This window comes from Lissotriton vulgaris, chromosome 5 (assembly GCF_964263255.1).
Source record: "Lissotriton vulgaris chromosome 5, aLisVul1.2, whole genome shotgun sequence".
Classification (NCBI taxonomy): Eukaryota; Metazoa; Chordata; class Amphibia; order Caudata; family Salamandridae; genus Lissotriton; species Lissotriton vulgaris.
Window position 1 is genome coordinate 1,269,042,655 of NC_141693.1, and position 21,952 is coordinate 1,269,064,606.

A 21,952-nucleotide genomic window follows, 5' to 3' on the forward strand; every position below is an offset into this window, starting at 1 on the left:
TCCTATGGGCCTCCTGGCCCATAGAAATGAATGGGAAAGTTGCGATTAGCAATTTGCTAATCGCAATTTAGGAATGTTAAGGAATCGCCAAAAAGAACCGATTTCCTACATACATACCATTTCGCGATATGGGCGCCATATGCCAACACATGTCATTTTCAGGGGTGCAGCAGGGTGTTCTTGTGACACCCCTGCACCCTTGAAAATATTCCTAAATTGCGATTAGCAAATTGCTAATCGCAAATTTCCCTTCATTCCTATGGGCCTCCTGGCCCATAGAAATGAATGGGAAAGTTGCGATTAGCAATTTGCTAATCGCAATTTAGGAATGTTAAGGAATCGCCAAAAAGAAGCGATTTCCTACATACATACCATTTTGCGATTTCTAAATAGCGATTCCTTAAGAATCGCTATTTAGAAATCGCAAATGGTCAGGATGATACATATGGCCCTATATCTTTATTTCAACTATTGGACCTCTATTACACTGTATCTTGACTCAACCTTCTCACCATCTCCTTGGTGCCGGCATTAGTGCTGCACGTGCCGTGAAGATCAAGGAAGCTTGAAAGGCCATCTTTCGGTGGTAGACTGAATACCCAGAGTCCTGGTTAGTGGGGAAACCCCCCGTCTCACGTGATAGTGCTAGGTAGATCTTGAACTTGTTAAGATCTAGCAAAGAGTGTCTGAAACACTTGGTGGTGTGCATGATAATTGTTGTTTAGTCAGAAAACGTTAACAATACGTATTGGAACTGTAAAAGCCTGTCCTAATCTCTGTATTTAGGGTGCGATAAAGGGTCATTTTCTGTGGGATTTTCCCTCCGTTCCGGTGAGGAATCGGGTAGGATTTCTTCTGTATTTCAACAATCAGAGGGTTATTTCTGCTGGTATATTAATTTTGAAGCATGCCAAAGTGACTGCGATATTGAAATCAGCCGTACAATGGTGACCTGGTTGTTGTCAAAATCTTTAATGGCAATTAGAATATGTTGCAAACTCTATATCGGGTCTAAGTCTGCTCTGTCAAGTTGTGCATTTCCTTTTACTTGGTTATTTTCTCACATGTGCTCCAGAGGTTACATCTTAATGATAATCCAAAACACACAGAAAACCATATTCTGCTGGGATGTCCTGTCACTAAATGTCTCTTCTTTCCATGTCCTTCCTCTCTTTCCGCCTCCTGCTCTCTTAACTGGCGATGTGGCATGTTTGTTTTATTCACTGGCAGGTCACCAAATGATAGGCTTTTGCTTACCGAGGTCAGGTAGTATGGACTGAGCTGAGGTTGAATAGCGCGTTAATGTCAGCAAAATGGCTTCAAAGGTGCTGAAGAAGCACATGCTTTGTAAAAAACATTGGGGGCGCAACAGCCTCCACCACACTCAACACATAGTCCATTGGATCCGGTGCCAGGAATGTAACCACCTGAATCCCCTCCTGCTACCACGCCCACTTCATGTTATTTCTACCCAATGGCATTCTTGCAACTTATGACATGATAAGCATTTGGGATAAAAAGTGAAATGCACAAGGGCATTTCTTCAGAGGGTCAGAGAGCGACACAAGACCCTTGGAGAAGCTCCCTGGAAAGCAGCGGAGGTAAACACTGGTAACCATGGGGTAAGTAATAATCCTATATTACTAGCGTTCTCCTTCCAAGCTGAACTGGTGTCGACCAGCCAAAGATCCTTAAAAGCACATCCACAGGCACAGTGAGAAGTGTGGAAGCAATCCGTTGAGTAAGATTTGCATCGTGAATAAATGGTGTTTAAGTTATGGGTTTATTTGGGGTTTTATAGGATCCTAAAACATCTCGAGTACTCCCACACTATAATTTAACAAATATCTTAGATGATGAAAAAACACTCGCACTGAGCTACGTGGATTGAATCTAAGCATCATACCCTACAGACTGTCGAACATGTAGTAACAAGGACTAGCTCAGCCTTGTTCTTAATTTAACTACAATGAGCTTTGTAGGGTTTGTAGTACGCGATGTAGGGTTATTGGAGCTAGATGTTTTTGTACCTTCCCAATATCATTTTCAGTTTGCTTTAGACCTGTTGGGGTAAGAATAACACATGGGTTAAATCTTCATTACGGCACAGTGCGTCAATGCTACACTATTTTGCCAAGATGAAAAGCTGTAAACATTTGATGCTTATTGGTTTTGTAGAAGTGCTCGGATATCTTTGTCATGCAATATTACCTGGGGATCATTTATAAAATACATTGCAGGGCAGTTAGGAATGTACATTTCAAAGTTGGTTCAGGACGATTCGATTAGTAAAGATATTCATTAATAATCAACTTGAATTGGAAAATGCATTGAGTAAGGGAGACTGAATTCTATTTGTAGTAATGTTCAAATATTTTCAGTTAATATCGTGATTAATGTAGATTCTTACATTGATTTACAGTTGTTAGAAACATTGAAGTATATATAAATATATATATATATATATATATATATATATATATATATATATATATATATATATATATATATATATATATATATTATATATATATTTGAAGTTGCCAACAATAAGTTAAATATTAATTTAAAGGCTTTGATAATGTTTCATTGAAGCATCTACTTTACACCACACACACAAACGTACACAGGCACTGTCCTATCCAGCAAACTATACAATCGCAATGTAAGTTCTAATTGTGTACACGTGCAGATATAGGACTTCCAAAAAGATAATCAGTTTGCTTTAGAGTCGTACAATATGCTAATATTTGACATGAAAGACTCGTGTTTTAGGAGCTACCCGGTAGAACAAGTACTGGCTTCAAGATGTTACATTTGTTCACAATGTTGGGTCACCAATGGTTTGCTAATAGGATATTTCTCAATGCCTACTCCTTTGTTTTTATTGCCTGAAGTCTCCAAGCTTGATAGTTCTATTTCCAATGCTAGTGCAACTCCCAACCTCACCTGGGACCATGAGTACACATCACTTTCGTGGTTTGAAACGGGTTGAACTGACTATTTCTGACCGCAAAAATGCTTTTACAAATGGTCATAGCGCAAATTGTGATTTGGTGACACCTTCCTGAATTCCAATGTGGATCTACAGTTCAGTATTTGGAAGGGGCATTATGATATATGTCTATGTGAATATGTAGCGCTTTTGTACGCTTCACCCTACGTGATGACTGTAGCTGGGGACTGAGTTTCTTGGATGAAGTTTCTCTTTTCTGTTGAAGGCACTCTTGAGGCATCCCATCCTCACCAAATGTGGCAGAAACGGGTCTCTAACAGGATCCTGGAAGTGTAGATTAAGTTAAGAGTGCTTTAATTCAGGATAAGAGAAACTCCATCTACCAAGCTGAGTCCACAGCTTCATTTGAACTGTGGCATTCAAAGCTTAAAAATCTACTTTCGGGGTGGAATGCAGCACCCACGCAGGGGGAAGCATAACATAGCATTACATAATCACATAGACAGATATCACAGGCTGTTTTGAGCGTTCCCTTCCAAATACCCAATCTGAATGGTATATGTTAATGTTTTGTGACCGATTTCCGGTTGCAAAACATTTGTATTTACCGGCTCCTTGAAGTAGGTGGCAACCCATTTGCAAATGAGGGGTCCCAATGGGACCGTTTCCACTTAGAGAAGGGGGAAAATATTTTAAGAGCAGGCAGTGGTCCCATGGACTACTGCTGACTCTGAAAAAATGAAACTTCAAAGTTTATTTTTTTCCTTCTTAAACTCATTGCATTACAGACATGGTAGTCTGGTGACCGCATTAAACCACCATCCCTGTGATTCCTGATGGGACGTAAATTGCAACCTACCTCATTATGGGTTCTAACGTGTACTGTATTGCTTATCAGAAAAATCACTTCAACACCCCATCAGGAGTAGCAAGAGCTATATAAATGCAAGCCTTTTGTCGCCCCTCTTGTATCACTCCGCTATCATTCTCTATCCAAATAACTGACTACCCTATGCACCACTCAAATCACTTCACTATACTCCGGAACTTGAGCTCTACTTCCATACAGGAGTCAAGTGCTGGGGCTATGTAAACCCCAACTGCACCCTGAGGTAGCTCAGCTAGTGCATCTACAACTGAGTAGCCATATCTATCACAACACTTCAGACCACCCATTCTATCCAGACGCTGCACCTAAGCTAAAGTGAGCTCTGTTAGAATGTGTAAATAAGTACAGAACACTCAAATGTGCAGAACATTCCCACTGATTTTCTTAATGCTATTATGCCTGTTTTCTACTGTGCTATTTAAGTTAACAAATAAAATCACTGAGTGGACTATTTTGTTATCCATGTGCTAAATGAATCTAAGTTTCTCCCCCTCACCAGTTTTTTGCATAAGCTTTTACTGTTCAACACCTGAAATAAATTCAAGGTTCCACACTTACATGAAGTCTAAAATTTGCTTATTAAGGCCAAAATTTGCTTCACCTCCTGGGAGACTGAACATGTAATGCTGCCCCCTCCCAAACCCCTCTACTTTTTATACATTCTGATCCCATAAGTAGCAATGGAAAGATACATGTCACAGAAACCGAAACTCAGACTGTGGGGTCTCAGCAGTGCTGGATATTCTCATTAACCCCTTGGCCGCGGCGGTAATTCTGCTGCGACGCTAGGGGGCAGGTAGGGCCGCGCAGCGCCACCATGCTTGTGACGGAACCACTAAGTCACGAGCCGTGGTGGCGCTGTGCTTGTGACGGAATGGTTTCGTCACGGCCCGCCCGCTCAATTGAACGCTCAGCGCAGGCGCGGAATCAGCACCACGCAGACGCGGCGGCCGGGCCGTGACGGAACTATTCCGTCACCAGCACAGCCCCACACCGTGGCTGGTGATGGAGTGGCCAATATGAAAAGGAGGTTGAATATGTCAGAAGTGTGAGTGTAGTGTAAACCTAAGTATATCATCGGCACACAAAATGGCTGCAATTAACAACATGGCATATTCATTACATGCAATATAAATTGACATATAAATCAATTCAATTCAATTCATCTTTATTCGATCTCGCAGAAGCAGATCATAAAATATACACACATACATACAATGATAAAAAGTATGTAATTACAAACTCTTGTATTAAAAACATCTACAATAAAAAAGGGGGTTGTATATTAATTTACAATTTCTACTACTACTACTTGAATCCGAAAGAATAGAATCTACTAAAACAATGTAACGGATAGGGTAAAGGATGCGTGAAACACAATTTCCAATTTACAGTATATAGCCCACTACACTGAAAAAGAAAAAGGATATAAAAATGATTTCGTTAAAACAACATGCTGCTTCTTTTCGTTAGAATACTCATCAGATAACTAACAACTGCATGGCATACACTGTGATCATTGAGTTGCAACAGGTACAATAAAGCTGCTTTACATTTGGAGAATGTATGCCTACGTAAAAGGGGTAATACTAATTTTCTTGTAAATGGCAGATAAAATTGACAAAGAAACGCAAAGTGTAAAATAGTTTGACTAGATTGCTCATCATTTGGACAGGTGCAAATTGCGGCAGAAGAATACTAACCTAAGGGAAAACATATTAGCCAGGGAAAGGAACCTAACCTGAACCTTGCCAACAGTGTCCTCTCATTAATATTTGCCACATATAATAAATATGGGGCAATAGTGGGTGCCATTTGGATAATGTAGTGGTCTCAGACTGAAGGTTTGGACACTTCCTTTAATTCCCTGCTAACTTGTTTATTCTTACAGAAACACTCCAGAACCTAATTTTGTATCTTTTTTCAGGATGGTCGCGGAGTGCTCAAACAAATGAGCTCAACCCAGTGCCATAAAGTAATCTTTAATGTATTTTAACGATGGTATGGGCAATCCTTGGACACAAGATAAGCAATCTCTGATGACTGCCTGATTGAGCTCCGCTTTTTATTGATCCAAATTGAGCACCAAAGAGCCAGGGGGGCGGCATTGATAGAGTCTTGTACATACACACAGCCAAGTTCCAGGAGCAATGGGAAATGCAGGGTTGACAGAGGAATGCCTAATAGCCGGTGACAGAATCTATTCTCTTCTGTCTGGATTACATGAACATCCCTACATCCCCAGATACCCATTCCATATGTTAAAATTGGCTCGCATTTCCGTTCATATAGCTCAAGGATAGGGGCAATAGGTTTTTTGCCAATGGACATAGCAAGCGATGCAGTAGTAGGAAAAAAATTGGGACAAGCACGCAACCTTTTCGCACCCCCCTGCTTGATGCTAAAAGAGTTTGTACATTCCCCTGCACTGCCATATCTAACTGTTGCCTTTAGATCATGATGTAAATGTCCTAAAAATAAGATCAGCCCCTCGTCAACACCCATCCTCTTTAAAATGGTCCACAGCTTTACTCTAGAAACGCAGTCAAAGGCGCTTGACAGGTCCGTAAATGCCAAATATGTTAAAAAACCCTTTACAAACTTGTATCTTGCCACAATTAGCTAAAGATTGAGGCTCTGTCCAATAGTCCCAGGCCCCTTTCTAAGCCCATATTGACTTGTAGCAAGTATTCTATTTTTATTAGTCCAGTCAAGTAGGCGATCCAGATCTACCATCTCAATAATTATTATGTTGGAATCTAAGAGTGATGTTAGGCTGTAGCATTTAACGTCATGCACATTTCCTTTTTTGAAAATGGAGACTATGATTTAAGTGCGCTATGAGCTGGCCACACCCATGCCACTAGTAGAGTTAAAAACAAAAATGAGAACAGGAGTCCAAAACCATGGGTCCTCCCTAAACAGATCAAGTGGAACACCATCAGGATGTGAGGCCTTCTCATTGGTCAATGGTCAATGGTCTCAGGTTGGTCAATGCCTCTCTTCTGCAAAGCGCCTTGAGACCTCTTTTGGTGATAAGTGCGCTATATAAAAGTATCTGACATCTGACATTTGACATACATCTACTGTTAAAATTGCTTTTAAAGCTTCTTCATTGCTAAACTCCAATTTTTGACCCAGTGGGACCAGTGGCTGGAACACATCCACATCACCACTGTCATTAAAATACATCCTAGCAAAGTGCACCAACCAAGCCTCACCCACAATATGGACCATTAGTTTATCTTGGTGTAATAGAGGAGATAAAACAGATAACACAGCTTTGCAGAAGGCCGTTACTCTTTTAGTTGGTAAGCACTAACAACAGATTTCCATTTCTCCTCCTTTATGGTCTGTTTTCAGCTAGCTATAATGGCACTCTTGTCTCTCGGGGACTGCTTTAAGGCCCTACATAGGGATGCGTTGGCTGACCTGCATTCCTTGTTGAACCATGATTTAACTTGATGACAAGGCTGGGTAATAGGCCTGGATTACTTCGCCTTTATCCACAGTAAAAGTTTGCAAAGTGAGTAAAAAAGTTTAAATACGTTAAAATAAGGGCCGGATTGCAAATTTCCAAATTGCAACTATTCACCAAGGCCGTGCTATTATGAACTACTTGTGACATAATGTACTTCCGATTCGTGGTTCGCCAAACCAATTTACGCCCTGCATCCTTTGATGTTAAAACCTGGAGGCGGTAGTAACTTGTCCTTATTGTTCGCAAATGGAGTCAGTAATTGTGCGGCAATCTGTTTGTAATCACTATAAATCTGAGGAAGTATCTCCCTGCTTTTACTAATAGAGGACGTACTCCAGAAGGAAAAGATATCGCCTAAGGTGCTCTCCATCCCCCTCCCTATAAAGGTTGGGATGTTACACCCATTGTGGTTATTGCTCTTATCGACCAAGCCTCGTACAGCCAGTAAAGGGAATAGAGCCCCCCCCCCCCCCCCCCCCCCCCCCAGTATCCATCATGTTGTGATCTGCTTCACGGATAACAGGATCAAAGGTGGTTGATGGTAAATATGGTAGATACCCTATTTTAGCATTAAAATCACCTGCCCCAATCAAATTTAGGGGGCATTCTGCCCAAGCCTCTTTATCCATCAGCATATCAATTACAGCGAAAAGGCCCTGAAAATTACAATCGCCCTTGCTGTTGAAATTATTATTGTAAAAATTAACCATATAAATATTAAATGCATCATTCCAGCTGAGGCAAAAGACCTGCACCTCCCCTGGTCCAGAAAGAAGGGAAAAATCGAACAACCAATATTTACTTTAAACAAGGTTGAAAGACCCCTTTTGGCTCTTCCCGCTGGAGATGATACAGCTGGCAGACTAAATCAAGTAAAACTGTTAAATGCTATCTCTTTTACGACCCAGGTTTCCTGCATAAAAACGATATCATAATTCAAGATAAAAAGTTGGCAGTCTTTAATGACATTTTTTGGGATTATTCCTGCTAAATTTCAACTTAAAAATGTAATGCATGCACGGTCTGGACCACCTTCTTCCATTGATACACTTGCTACCGACCTTTTGGGACTTTGATCTGTACTGAGATGGGGATCATTAGAGTTGCAGGGTTGCCCAAGGGGATGCTCCACCCTCTTCAAGGGTGTCAATAATCTCTCGCTTATGCGGGCTTCAATCATTGTCCTCCAATCCAGACAACACTGTGAATCTATTTTTCAAGGGTACTATTGGTTCGAAAGGAATACCAGAAAAAACACTTTTTGAGGCGACTACCCCCTAAAGATTATGTTGTGAAGTAGCGTGGTGCTTATAGAAGAAAGTGAGTAGCCCTATCTTAACAGAGCTAGTTTTAACCATACCTACACTGGCTTGGCAAAAAATGTCCTTTACAACCCACCGGTTATGAAACTTGACCATAACGTCATTGCCCTTGTATCCTGTGCCCATCCCGTCAACCCCTCCCAAGCATCTTGCCAACAATATCTTGTTAGATTTGTCCCAGTATCCAGTCATATTCTTGCTCAGCGAAAGTACCATTTGTTCATAAGGCCCCTTGTTGTTTCCATCTTGCCAGCTGAGAGACTGGGTACATTCACCGGCATGATAAAGTAGGGAGCAGACGCGGGAGGCAAATCAATTACCAGGAGCACAACCAGGCTGGGTCACATGTTTATGATTGCTGGACAACTTGTTTATCCCTGATATAGACTTCACTTTCTTGCTCCCAGCTATCTCTTCAATAGGATCTGGGCCAGTGTCAGAGACAGAAGCCTGGGTATCAACAACCCCCTCTCCCCTATAGTTAGGAGGACGAATTAAAGGAGAATAGAAATCCTTTGGGTAACCTGAGAACAGGTACATGCCCTAGATGTTGGTAGCTCTGCTAATTTAGCTTCTATGTGAATCAGACAGTCAATTATGAGGCACAGTTAACCTCCAGTAAGTCACCTAACCAACCACTCAGTAGATCCCAGTTATTCTCAGCAGCAGCAGGTTCTGGCAACACCTCCTCATTACTGGATATTTTAGGGGGAACCTTTCTAGTTTTTGCTTCTGGATATTTATTTTTAACATTTTTCCTCCTACAGTTGGGTTTTGGACTACCCTCTGAACCAGTCTCACAGTGGTGATCACTCTCCTCCATGCCAGTAGGGCTGTGCTCAGTATCAATAGACTCAGCTTCTTTTTTCTTTTATTGAGGACGCACCCTCCAGGCAGACCATCAAACCTTTGATAGGTTGACATTTCTCCCTTGAGTGAGCATAACCGGGTGGTCAGACGGAAGGACCTATGACAACAGCACTAGGTGTACTCAACCGGGGGGGGGGAGGGGGATCTGTTGGGCTATGAATATCAGTTTGGGACAAGAGGCCAATTAAGGCAAGCTACTCAGGGGTAAGAGAAAAAAGCCACTCTACCATCCTCATTTAATTTGTTATCATGTCAATGGCCCAGGTCAAATAGTTGTTAATTGTAGAGCGAGTACGGGGTAGGGGTAGCATACTGGTAGCGCCACAGGATCCCTTCTTTTTGCCCATACTCAGAGGATGCAACAGACTGAATCAAGGTGAAGGCAGTAATAAAAGACTTCAAGCCTCCAAACAAATGTACACAAAATAAGGAGTAAAAGGCAGATGCAAAGTACCTGTGATGAATGGAGTTGGCACTAACTGTCCTTAACCATGCTCCAGAGTGTCCAAAGAAAATTCTCAGGGGGTTGTCCCAGCCCAACCTCTTCCGGTCTATGATGGGCTAAGACAGGCCCGTCTTCACCCGGGCTGAGCCCGGGCAGGCCCGCTCGTGTCCCGCGCAGCTGCAAGCCTCAGCTAGTTTAAATAACAGTTAACTGTGCCTTCTAGGGATTTTGTTCAAAACACTCAGTTGGTTATTTCCAATAAATTACTTGTTGGTGAAGTCCCAAATGGTGACTGAGTATTGAGCAATCTAAACATCAATATATTTCTATAAAATGAATAATCCGTGGTAAACTATTTCGTTACACATGAATGTATTCTTCAAGCTGTAAACAAAATTAATGTGAACTAATCAGGAAGGGATACGAAAGGTAATAACAAAACACCATGATAGAGGATATTACATTTTGTACAGCAGAATGAACCTTCAAATCATAAGTGTAAACATCTATTCCAAATGATATAACATAGGACATGAATCTGAAAACAGCAGAAAACAATTCCTGAACAAAAAAGGTGCTGAGGAATTAGATGAGTTTGTCGATGTTTCGGTCTTTCTTGGCAAATAAGTCCATTAGACCATCTTCAGGACGAAGAGTGAGATGTTAAAACAGTTGTTTATGTCTGGTAAAATACTAAATGTGTACCAAAAAAGGGGGCTACTTAAAAACAAGTCCAGGTCACAGACCCCGGAACAGCCTAACAATTAGGCACATAATTTCGTTATAATCAGGCACAATGCTTATTGGCGCCACCTACAAAGTCCAGAATCTCCAAATTGCTTTGTGGTTCCAAACGTGTAACGCTGGAACATCAAATGGCGTACGATGTTCCAACGGTACACGTTTGGAGCCACAAAACAATTTGGAGATTCTGGACTTTGTAAGTGGTGCCAATAAGATTCCCTTCAGCATTGAGCATGATTATAACAAAATTGTGTGCCTAATTTTTAGGCTGTTCTGGTGTCTGTGACCTGGAATTGTTTTTAAGTCACCCCCCTTTTTTGGTACACATTTAGTATTTTACCAGACATAAGGGACTGGTTTAACATCTCACTCTTCGTTTAGATTGCTCAATAGTCGGTCACCATTAGGGACTTGACAAACAAGTAATTGATTGGAAATAACCAACTGAGTGTTTTGAACAAAATCCCTTGTAGGCACAGTTACCTGTTATTGTCTTGCCCAAGCCTCCAAGGGTATATGGCGTTTCCCACTTGTCAGTCACTGTATTCAGCTGGATTTAGGCGCTCCTGCACCAAACACAAGCATCACAGCCCCTCCGCCTCCTCAGGGGGTGGCAGGGGCTGGCTGGTGCTGCCTGAATCGGCCTGCAGTTCCCTGTCTAGTTTTTCTTCGAGATCATTGGATCAGGTTCTCCACCATAAACTGTCCATCATCCAGGCAACGTCCACAGTCCCTATGGCAAAAATGGACACTTGGCTAACTCTTGCAATTGGGTTGCTTCTGTATCATCAAAGTTGCGAACGGGCAGACGTCCCTTCTCTGTAACAAGCTCAAAGCTTTGATTCTTAATTCAGTGAGCTCAAAGGAGCTCTTTGCTTCTGTTGTGCCGTGCACAACAGTCAATATTAGGCACAGGGATTGGTCACTTGCGTCTGAGTCACATACATCTCAGAGAACTGACGTCACACACCTATTGTGCATATTGGTGTGTTGCACTTAGTACTGACCTGTTTACCACATGATAGCACAGGTGAAGTTATATGAGTTTGGGTCATTAGCATCCCAACATTTTAGCTCATTAGAACAGTACCTTTGCATGGTTAAATTACTTTCATATTTCACTATACTAATTCAACATTAATCTTTTAATGGGCTATGGAGTAGTGCGCTACTCATCAAAAAAGCGCTTCAACACTCCATCGAGGTTAACAAGCGCTATATAAATGCAACCCTTTTTCCCTCTTTTATCCTTCCCAATCCAAATAACTGACTAATATCCACCACTCAAATTACTTTAAATGTTCACTATACTAATTCAACACTAATCCTTTATGGGTTCCTGAGTAGCGTGCTACTCGCCAAAAAAGTGATTTGACGCCTCGTTAGGGGTAGTAAGCGCTATATAAATGCAAAGGCAATTACAATGGTTCTGTGAGTCCTAGAACTGTGTATAGCTAAAGAGTAAGACTTCCATGTTGTTTGCTATGTAACATACTTTAATACTGGTGCATCCCTATACAGAAAGAGCACAGAGGTGTACCAGCATGTGCTTTATTAAAAGTTGGACCGAACCCCAACCATCTGGAAAGCTGGATCCCAGAAATGTGCATTTTCACATTGTGTCCACACGTACACCATAATCAGTCGTGTTAGGCCCTAGTAAGGTCCTTGGTGGTTTAACAGTGGTTGGTATTGGACCACTACTTCTCTGCTAACTATGCCTAGAGGTTCTCCCATCTTCCATAGAGAGCAGGCAGGTAAGCAAATGAGGCAAAACACTGCTGGCTGAACCAGTGGGAGGGAATAAACGTTCTTTTGCCGTCCCGGATACATGAGAATTCAGGGACGTCTACGCTCTGACTTGAATGAGGAGCTGTGGCACAGCCCTACTCCATAGATCAAGTACTGAAGTCTCCATTATCCCATTTTCTACTATCTGGTAAGCCAGAGAGTGATAAGCCTTCACGTGTTATAAGTTTACTGTCTTATTTCATGGACCCGCCATGATTTTGCGATTTTAAAAAGAAATCGAGAAATCGGCATTATATAAAAAAAACACGCTCTTTACAAAGTTCCCCTCGAAATATGAAGAATTTGCAGATATTTTCCTTCTCTCAATCCCCAACTTTTTGGAAGTGAGGACATCTTGTGGCCAGAGACGGAAAGTACATTTTGTTCCTTTCGCTCTTTCAGAACAATCACTTGGGGGTATAGGGGGAAGGGGGTAGGTAAGGCAGCCCCCCACTCATACAGTGTTTAAACAATTAGAGCCTCACCTATATGTATACACATCCACATCAAAAACCACCAGGAGTAGGGACCCCTCCTTGTTAATGTCCCCAGGGATTTGTCAATGACATAAATCCAAAGGTTAGGATGTGTGTAAAAATACCAAAAATCACACAGTACCACTCTTACTTCATCCACCAGAAAAGTGTGAAAGATAGAGAGAGTACCTCACAGTAGCACCACCCGAGGGGGTTCCCGGTTAGTAATTACCGGTATACCCACTTCTCATCATTGGCCACTCTCTCTATGTGAAAAGACAAAAGTGCACTAAGGAAGATAATAGTGCAGACGTGAGAATAGTGATGTGAAAAAACACAAATAGTGACAAACGTCTCACCACTAACACAAAATTTGAAGTGTACAAAGAAGATGTACAGACCCCTAACCAGACACACAAATAATATATAAAAGTGTGGTAGGGTTATGCTTGCTTTACCGTTTTATTCTGATGCAGCAGAACCCCACTTTCTTAAAAATGGTAAATATGTACCATAACTCTTTTCAATCTCAAGCCTTTCGCTCTTTCAGCCTGTGGTTGTGCAGTTTTAAAGGATGAAGGGCCCGATGTAGGTATCAAATACCGGTTGGAAACGGACGCTTTCGGCCGTTTCTGACCGGTATTTGGCCTACTGAGATGTAGGGGACCTTTTTTTGTCCGATTCGGTATTTTACCGATTCGGTAAAATTACCGAATCGCAAAAATACCGAATCGGTAATTTTACCGATTTTTAAATTTGGGATGTAGGTGGGACTACTTTCTGTCCCACAGGCCCTTCAGATTCGGTATTTTAACACCCAATCCAATTGGGTGTTAAAATACCGAATCCTGGTGTGCATGCACATGTGTGCATGCACACCTATGCCATGTGACAGACAGACATGCCCTTAGGGCACGTCTGTGTGCCACATGGCTCACATGCCTGTTTTGGGGGTGCTAGAGGGTGTCAAAGTGACACCCCCTGCACCCTTGCACAAATCGGTAATTACCGAATCGGTAATTACCGATTCGGTAATGCCCATTGATTCCTATGGGCTTCAAGGCCCATAGGAAGCAATGGGGGATACCGAATCGGTATTTACAGAATCGGTAAATACCGAATCTTACAGATTCGGTATTTACCGAATCTGAAATACCTACATCTCCCCCCCTCTAATTTACCACTTCATAAATACTGATTCGGTATGATTCGGTATTTATGAAGTGGTAAATGTAGATTTACCTACATCGGGCCCGAAATCTCATGCAGGGATAAGGACATCTTAGGGATTTTGTGAGCCCTGGGCCAAAACGTATTTTGGGGGCCCCTGTTTGGAACAGCTTTAAATCTAAGATCCAACTTCAACTGTGTCATGCCCTCCTTGCACAGGTTCACTCTTCCAAATATACGCGCAACATCGAGGTGCATGACTTCACGGCGCACAACATCACAGTACTTGACATCTCACATGGCATCACAGGAATTCACCGCATAGAAAGTGGCATCACAAGCCACGACTTTACAGCACGTTGCATCACTAGAAGTGACATCAGATATAAAGCCCTCACATAAATGTTTAGCAGGTCTATCATGAGTATGTTTGAGCACATTGCGAGGATAATAGCACAGTAAGCTATGGAAGATGTTATGTGACTTCTACACCTTGCAATCCCCCAGTTTTTTGTAACACTTCCTGTACATTCATTTACAAACATATCATTTATTGTACATGTAATATGCATGTGTTGATGTAAAGCGCTCTGGGATGAGTAAGGCTGTACAAGAAAAAATAGTTGTACCTAAAATTATTTCAACGCCTCCTCAGAATAAGTAAGCTTATAAATGCAACTTGTTTTGTTGTAAATACTGGGAAAGACCAACACATCTGATATTCTTACAGTGCATGCATATCTCCTAAACAGGGACTGAACAAAATGAAAAGCTGCCTCTCGTGAAGTACTAACAAGGTGTGAGGCTTTGTTTCCCCTATGCTTCATTTGCATCAGGTGTGAGGTGCCTGACTGCTCCCAGCCAAGTGGAGGCCTGATGACCCCTCAAATTTGGCCTTTGTTGTGGGACCAGCAGGAGTCTAAAATAAGAAAGTCCTTTCCCCTCCTGCACATTGTTGCTTGTTGTTAACATGTTGCAGAAGGAAAGCAGACAATTTGCAGGCCCTGCTGAATGTGTCCCGGTGTTTGGAAGTTACACCGGGACGAGTTCAACACATTATTCAGTGGGGCCCAAATTCTTGGCAGGGTGGATGGCGTTCACCATGAGAAAAAAGTGGGTGGACGCCCTCTACCCGCGTGTACCCCCGACTCGTGACCTGGATATGAGACTAATTAAAAATATGGATGTGTAAGAATTTGTACTACATTGTGACTAAGGAGCTGAGTGACACAGCATTGACCTACTTTGTTTCTTTGTGTGACGGCATTACTTTTTTGTGAAAGCATTTGTGATAGATGGGCTTCCGCAGTCATCCCTTGTGTGGTTATCTCGGTCTACAGAGAGATTTCTTGGTCCCCTAAAGTTTCTTTTTGTTGTATGCAGATTATTGTACTAGGAAGCAAGCGAGAACTAGCAATCGGTTAAGGTTCAATGGGACGTTTCAAATGCCATCTTTTTCCTACAAAAATATATTTAAAAAAAATGTGAACTGAAAGAAGTGATGAAAGAATGGGGAAGGGGGGTGACTTCACTGTCTGAACATAGATGAGAAACAAAAACGGAGTAGCCAACAAGAGATTGTGTTTGGATAACTTTCACTGAGGTATTAGTAGGAAACTATGGACGAGGACATCTTGTAGCCAGGGATGGAAACTGATTTCAAATTATCTCCATTATAAAGTTCAAAGATGAACAGTAGATTGTATTTTTTAAATAGGAAGGAATTTGAGGTACACCATTCAGGAGGGTATTATTTCATTGAAAATAGCAAAAAAAAAGTCCAGCTAAAATGATGCAAAATTCCTACATTTGTGGTGCAAAATTTACAAATCCATGCCACAAAATCCTGGGGTAATCTGACTACAAGCCTGTTGAGTTTTTGCATTTGATGACTCTCCAACATGTCAACCCAACTCCTCACAACTTATAAATGCATGCAACCATTCTACTAAAAGACATACCAATCCAGAAGGTACACAAATAATATGTCACATGCAGCCACTCTCATCCATGCCAGACTCTGCCCATGTATACCACAAGCCTTCCGTTACTTAGCAATGACAATGTCCCTCCCTCCTTGGGACTTAATGGCACACAGTACCAACATATCCTAAGTGGTAGACAGACAGGCAGAAGTGACATGGTTTCCTGAAACAATCCAGTACTTTCTGATAGGAATGAGGCTAATGGACATATATTTAGTTTTAACTGGGTTTATTTCCAAGCCTTTTGACTTACAATATTCATCAATGGTGTTTAAAAGATGTTGCAGGCCCTTTGGGGTTTATGACAGCAAGATTGTGTTGTCTTCAAATGTTAACGCACAGATATGAGTCCCTCCTAGTTTTTGGGAATCATGTTGGTATTTTTGGAGGAACTGGATCATGTCATTAACATATAAGAGAAACAAGGTTGGCGCCAGGATACAGCCCTGGTGCACACCTCTCTTAACTGGTATCTCGTCTGTGAGTTCTCCCCCTGTACCCCAGTGGCCTTTTGCAAAATTGCCCTCATGCAGCCTTATCAGCTGGACTAAAATCTCCTTTGGTACCCCCTGCTGCAAGACATTTGTCCATAATAAGTCTCTAGGGATTGAATCAAATGCAGCCTTTAAATCGATAAAGGCAACATATAAATGGCCAGATCTGAACTTTGTATATTTCCAGGCTATAATGTAAGCCTAAACAGTTGATCTATAGTACTGGTTTTCCTTCTAAAGACTGCTTGGCATGGGGAAAGTAAATCCTTTTCATTCATCCAGTCATTTGGCTTGTCTAAAATGTGCTTGGTATAAACCTTTTGCATTATGTCTATCAGACTAATAGGTCTGTAGTTTGCAGGAGCATCTCTACTGCCTTTCTTATGTATCGGGACGATCTCCGCGCCCTTCCAGGATTCTGGAATGGGCTGCCCTCTGGAAATTTCATTGCATAGGAGATTTATATATGGGACCCACACCTCAGGTGCATGTTTAAAAAGGTCCACTGGTATCATATCGGGACCTGGGGCTTTAGATGACTTGATAGCAGCTATAGCAAGTGTGGTGTCTTCTATGCTGAAGTGTAATGGTCCAATCTTATTTGAGGTCAAGAGCCCCTCAATACTACCTGAAAAATCTCTGTCCAGTATGATTGGTGGGGGCATATAAAGTAGCGAAATGTCTTTGCCATGTGCAAGGATCTAAATTAGAATCTTGGACCGGATTAATTACTTTACTACCATGGGCAATAATCCGCCAGAACAGGTACTGGTCACTGGCCTTTGAAGATATTATCAGGTCCTCCCAACTAGCATCTTCCTAATTTCTACGGGCTATTTTCAAGATTTTATTATATGCATTTCTTTCATGTCTAATCATGGTTATCTCTTTGGATTGTAAGGCCTTGATAAGGCGCTGTTTAGCCATTGCACATTCTTTGTTAAACCATGGATTGGACAGCCACATCTTATTCCTATGAATAATCTTCCCAGTCTGGGATTTAGTTAGGTAAGGTTTTATATTTTCTACCAGCGTCTGGTGGATCTGTGTTATAGGTATGACATCACAACATGATTTTTAAAAAGGGGTTAGAAGATATATATATGAGTGAGAGGTTCTGCTTGTTCCAGTATAGATGGCCATTTTACTGCCTTCCTAGTGTTGGTCACTATGGGCTGTATAATCTCTGTGTCTGGTTCAGGTTGTATCGATGAGTTAACAAAAACATTTTCCTGTGAGATCTAAACACAGTGGGAAATAGTAATGTTCTCTTCTATCATCGACTTTAAAGTCCTGTACATAGGCCCAATGGGCTACACTTATCATGATATAATCTATGCAGGATGTAGAAGAACCCCTCGAGAAGGTATTTGAACATTCAAGATCTGAGGGGGATCTTCCATTACAAGACCTTAGGCCTTTATCTATAGTGAAATCAAATACTTGCATTGCGGAGACAGAACACCCCAAGGTCTTTTCTATTCTAAGAAGCAGGATACCTATTGCTAGATCTTCTTCCTCAAAACTAGTATCTAATCCCGACAAAGGTTCATAGCAGCAGTTAAATTCGCCCCCAACTATAATGGGCCCATTTGATTTAATGGAGTCAAGGACTTCTTCCAAGTGCTGTATTAATAATGGTGATTCTTTTGAACGCTCCCTTGATCTTATGTATATGTTAAAAAATACATCCAAGACTTATTTGGAAACTTTAATTTTAAGCCCAGGATATCATTTGAATCAGTGGGTACAATTTCTATAGTTCCATTTACATTATTTCTTACCCAAATTAGAAGACCACCTGATGGTCTTCCTCCATTTGAATGTTGGGCCTCTATACTGAATGTTCTGTAGCCTACTTTATATAGTGGCTCTCTCGCCCAAGTCTCTCAAAGTACAAAAATCAAAATTATCAATATAATCCTGCCAATCAGGTTTTTGGAGTTTTTTTTTAGCCCAGCTATGTTCCAAGAAACCATCTTCACACATTCTGGTGTTGAGTATGTTGGCTTATTGGCAGAATGATCAAAAATAGTAATGCAATTAAGCCCTTCTGACTCAGGAGCATTAGTTACCTGGCTTATATCACGGTTGTACCCTTCACGACTTACTTCCAAACCAAGTTGGTCATCTAATTCAATTACATCTTGCTTCCTAGCCATTGGACACAATATACCCCCACTGTGGGATACAATTTCACCTCCTGGTTTAGTCAATCTAAGGCTTCAAGATTGTTTTGCCCCTTTGTAACTTGTATGGTAATGTTGCATCTGTCTATACAGGTTTTGTTCTGCCTGAAGCAGATTTTGGAGTTAAAAGAAGAATGGGTTCGTAGATTCATAGGTATTAAGTTATCAGCTATGGTTTTTGAGTAAAATGTCAATTTACATCATCCATATCCCCCTCATCTTGCTGTATTCAGTTCAGCATTTTTTATATTGGATCTTATTACAGAAAGGCACAGACTTTTAGTTCTAATCCAATGTGTTACTTTGTGTATGAGGGATTCCCTATCTTCCCTGGTACCCAGCTTTAATCAGCTTTAATCTTGGGACATTGGTAAGAAACACATTATAAGAGTTTGGTTTCCCAAGGGTCGATTGGTGAGTTGCCTTGTGGAATTCCTGTTTCCATTCGGGACCCCTACACTCCCATCCTGGTCCCTGTGTAGATTGTACCGGCCTATTTGTAAGTTGATTTTCTGGGTGTATGTTTGTACCTAGCACTTGTTGATGCAACGGGGCAATCTAGAGTGGTCATGCATATTAGTCACATGGTGCCTTAAACTGGATGGGGGATAGTGTGTTAAGATCGTACTTCTTACTCCGATTTAAAACTTGATTTGGAGGGTGTTTTAGTATTGCTCTGGATGGCATTCTAGTTAAAGTGTTCCCCGCCTTAGTGTGATGAAATTTCTTCTCTGTGTGTTCTCTATTCTCCAATACATTAGTTACAATTACCAGATTTACGTGTAGATGTGTTGTTAATACCTCAATCATCCTTTTAAGTACATATATATTACTAATGTATTATCCAATACATTAGTTACAACTACCAGATTTACGTGTAGACGTGTTGTTAATACCTCAATCATCCTTTTAAGTACATATATATCACCTACTGGTGGTCGCCAGTAGGTAGTTATAGTTAGGATCTAGTTTCCATAGGATAGGCGTTTTTTGTTTTCCCAATACCGTTGGTGCCGGTTGATGAATTTTCGTGCAATTTTCAAAACTAGTGACACGCTCCTTTCAGCTCCTGTCTTGAAAGTTTTGGGGTGATTCATCAAGCGGGGGCCGAGAAAAAAGGGGGTCCCAAAATACGTTTTCCCCATGTTATTTTCCATAGCAAACTTTAGACAAAGTTACAGCCCGAACTGCTAAACGGAATTACACCAAATTTGGCAAAAAGGTAGATCTTAGTTCAGAAAGATCCTTTTTGTTAAATGGTGTAAACCATTCTGTAGTTCCTGTGAAATTAGAAAAAGAAAAAGTTTCAATATCTGGGGCAGCGGTGGGTTTGCGAACCCTCCCGACCATGAGCTTCATTCTAATTGGCTGCCAACATTCCAAACGGTAGAGGACCCGTCTTACAGGTGTCCGGGGCATTGCTGGCACATGTGGCTCCTCTCTCCAAGGTATTGGACTGCCTCGGGCCACCTAGAGATCGGGCCAAGCAAGTGACCGCTGCCAGGAGCAGTCTGTGACTTCACGGAGAAGCACGTTCATTGGAACAATGTTTCATGGCCTGGGGCAATCTCGTTATTGGTGCTTCATTTAAAGAAAGTCCCCTGGTGGGACAGGTCCCATGGGCCCCTGCAGCCCCGGGGACCACCACCTCCCTGGGGGAAACACCCATTACATCGATGTCAAAACCTTGTGGTGCGATCGCACCATGACTTTTACATCGCAGGATCGATGGCATTGCATGCATTCACAACGCATGAGACAACGGCGCAATGCCATTAATATCGCATGTGATTACAACGCTACAAATACGCTACTGACGATGACGGACGATGAAATGCCATGCGACAACGGCGCGATTCCCGAACTTTGATAAAATGTAATGCCTGCTAAATGTTATAAATGTGAAATGTGCGTTGATAAAATGTTATAAAAACACAAGCACTTACACACAGCCTTCTTTCTCTACACAAGTATTTTGATAAAATGTAATGCCTCGGGGAATTACGCCTGCTTTGTCTGCAAACACAAGCACGATGTAATAACTAAAAACACACGCACGCAAATACGATTACATATGCCAAGAGGTGGAATTCTGGAGATGATGGGATCGAGCAGTCACAAGCTGTGTGCAACTTTTTATGGTGATATGCGCAGCTTTTTATGGATGGATGAATGATTGTTGCCTGGATGCATGATGGATGGATGGATGGATGCATGAATGGATGTGTGGGTGCATGAATGATTGTTGGGTGGATGCGTGGGATGATGCATGATGGATGGATGGGTGGATGGATACGTGAATGATGGATGGATGCAGGATGGATGGGTGGGTGGATGGGTGGGTGGGTGCATGGGTTGGATGGGTGAGTGGGTGGATGCATGAATGATGGATGGATGCGGGATGGATGGATGGGTGGCTGGATGGGTGGGTGGGTGGCTTGGTGGCTAATCTCTAAATTGACCCCATTCTGTGTTTTAAGTCATATACTAATGCCCTGAATATTGTTGGTTATTGCCTGGTGCATCCGAACTGCTCGGGTTGCAGAGTCCAAATGTTAGGGCAGTCAGCCGCCTAAATGCTGATGCCGGAAAGTACAGTACATGCATTTCTGTCCAACATTTTCCAATTTGCGATTGTCCGATAATTGCACTTGCATTGTGCGCGTATTTACTGAACAGTTTTGTGCTAAATTCTACCGCATTGTGTTACTTGTCCTCAGCATTTCCAGTGCCCGTCGTTATTGGGAAGGGTGTTTGGCCACATGGAACTAAAATTCAAGTAGAAATGCACTCTTTTATTGTGAAAAGGTGCCAGGTGTTAGGTCTAAAAGCTAATGTTTTTAAGTTAGGATCCAAAGCAGGCCTTAGGACACATTTCTCATCATGCCTTGTACAACAGTGCTCAGGTAAATGGCAGAGGGATAAAAGTATGAAGTTTTCCCATTGAAGTTATTGCTTTAGTTATAAAATTGTTAGGCGCTGGCTTGTTCCCTTTGGGCCACTTGGAACTTAGGGGTCTTTGAAGCACAGGCTCCTCATGTAAATAACTGTAAAGGTAGAGAGGTTGCTAACTAGGAAGCCCGAGGTGTCAAAACCTTGCACAATGTTTTTGTAGTATCCTGCTAAGAGCTCTAACAGCC

At 41.8% G+C, this 21,952-nt stretch overlaps 1 protein-coding gene across 1 annotated transcript in view; it reads left to right on the plus strand.

Moving 5' to 3' along the window:
* The first annotated feature begins 1,490 nt into the window (after positions 1–1,490).
* LOC147712439 (uncharacterized) overlaps positions 1,491–21,952 on the plus strand; it is a 172,997-nt gene continuing 152,535 nt past the window's right edge. The window contains exon 1 of the mRNA XM_086923112.1: positions 1,491–1,622. Coding sequence (XP_086779238.1) covers positions 1,618–1,622 — 5 coding nt within the window. The 5' untranslated portion in view covers positions 1,491–1,617. The remainder of the gene's footprint in view (positions 1,623–21,952) is intronic.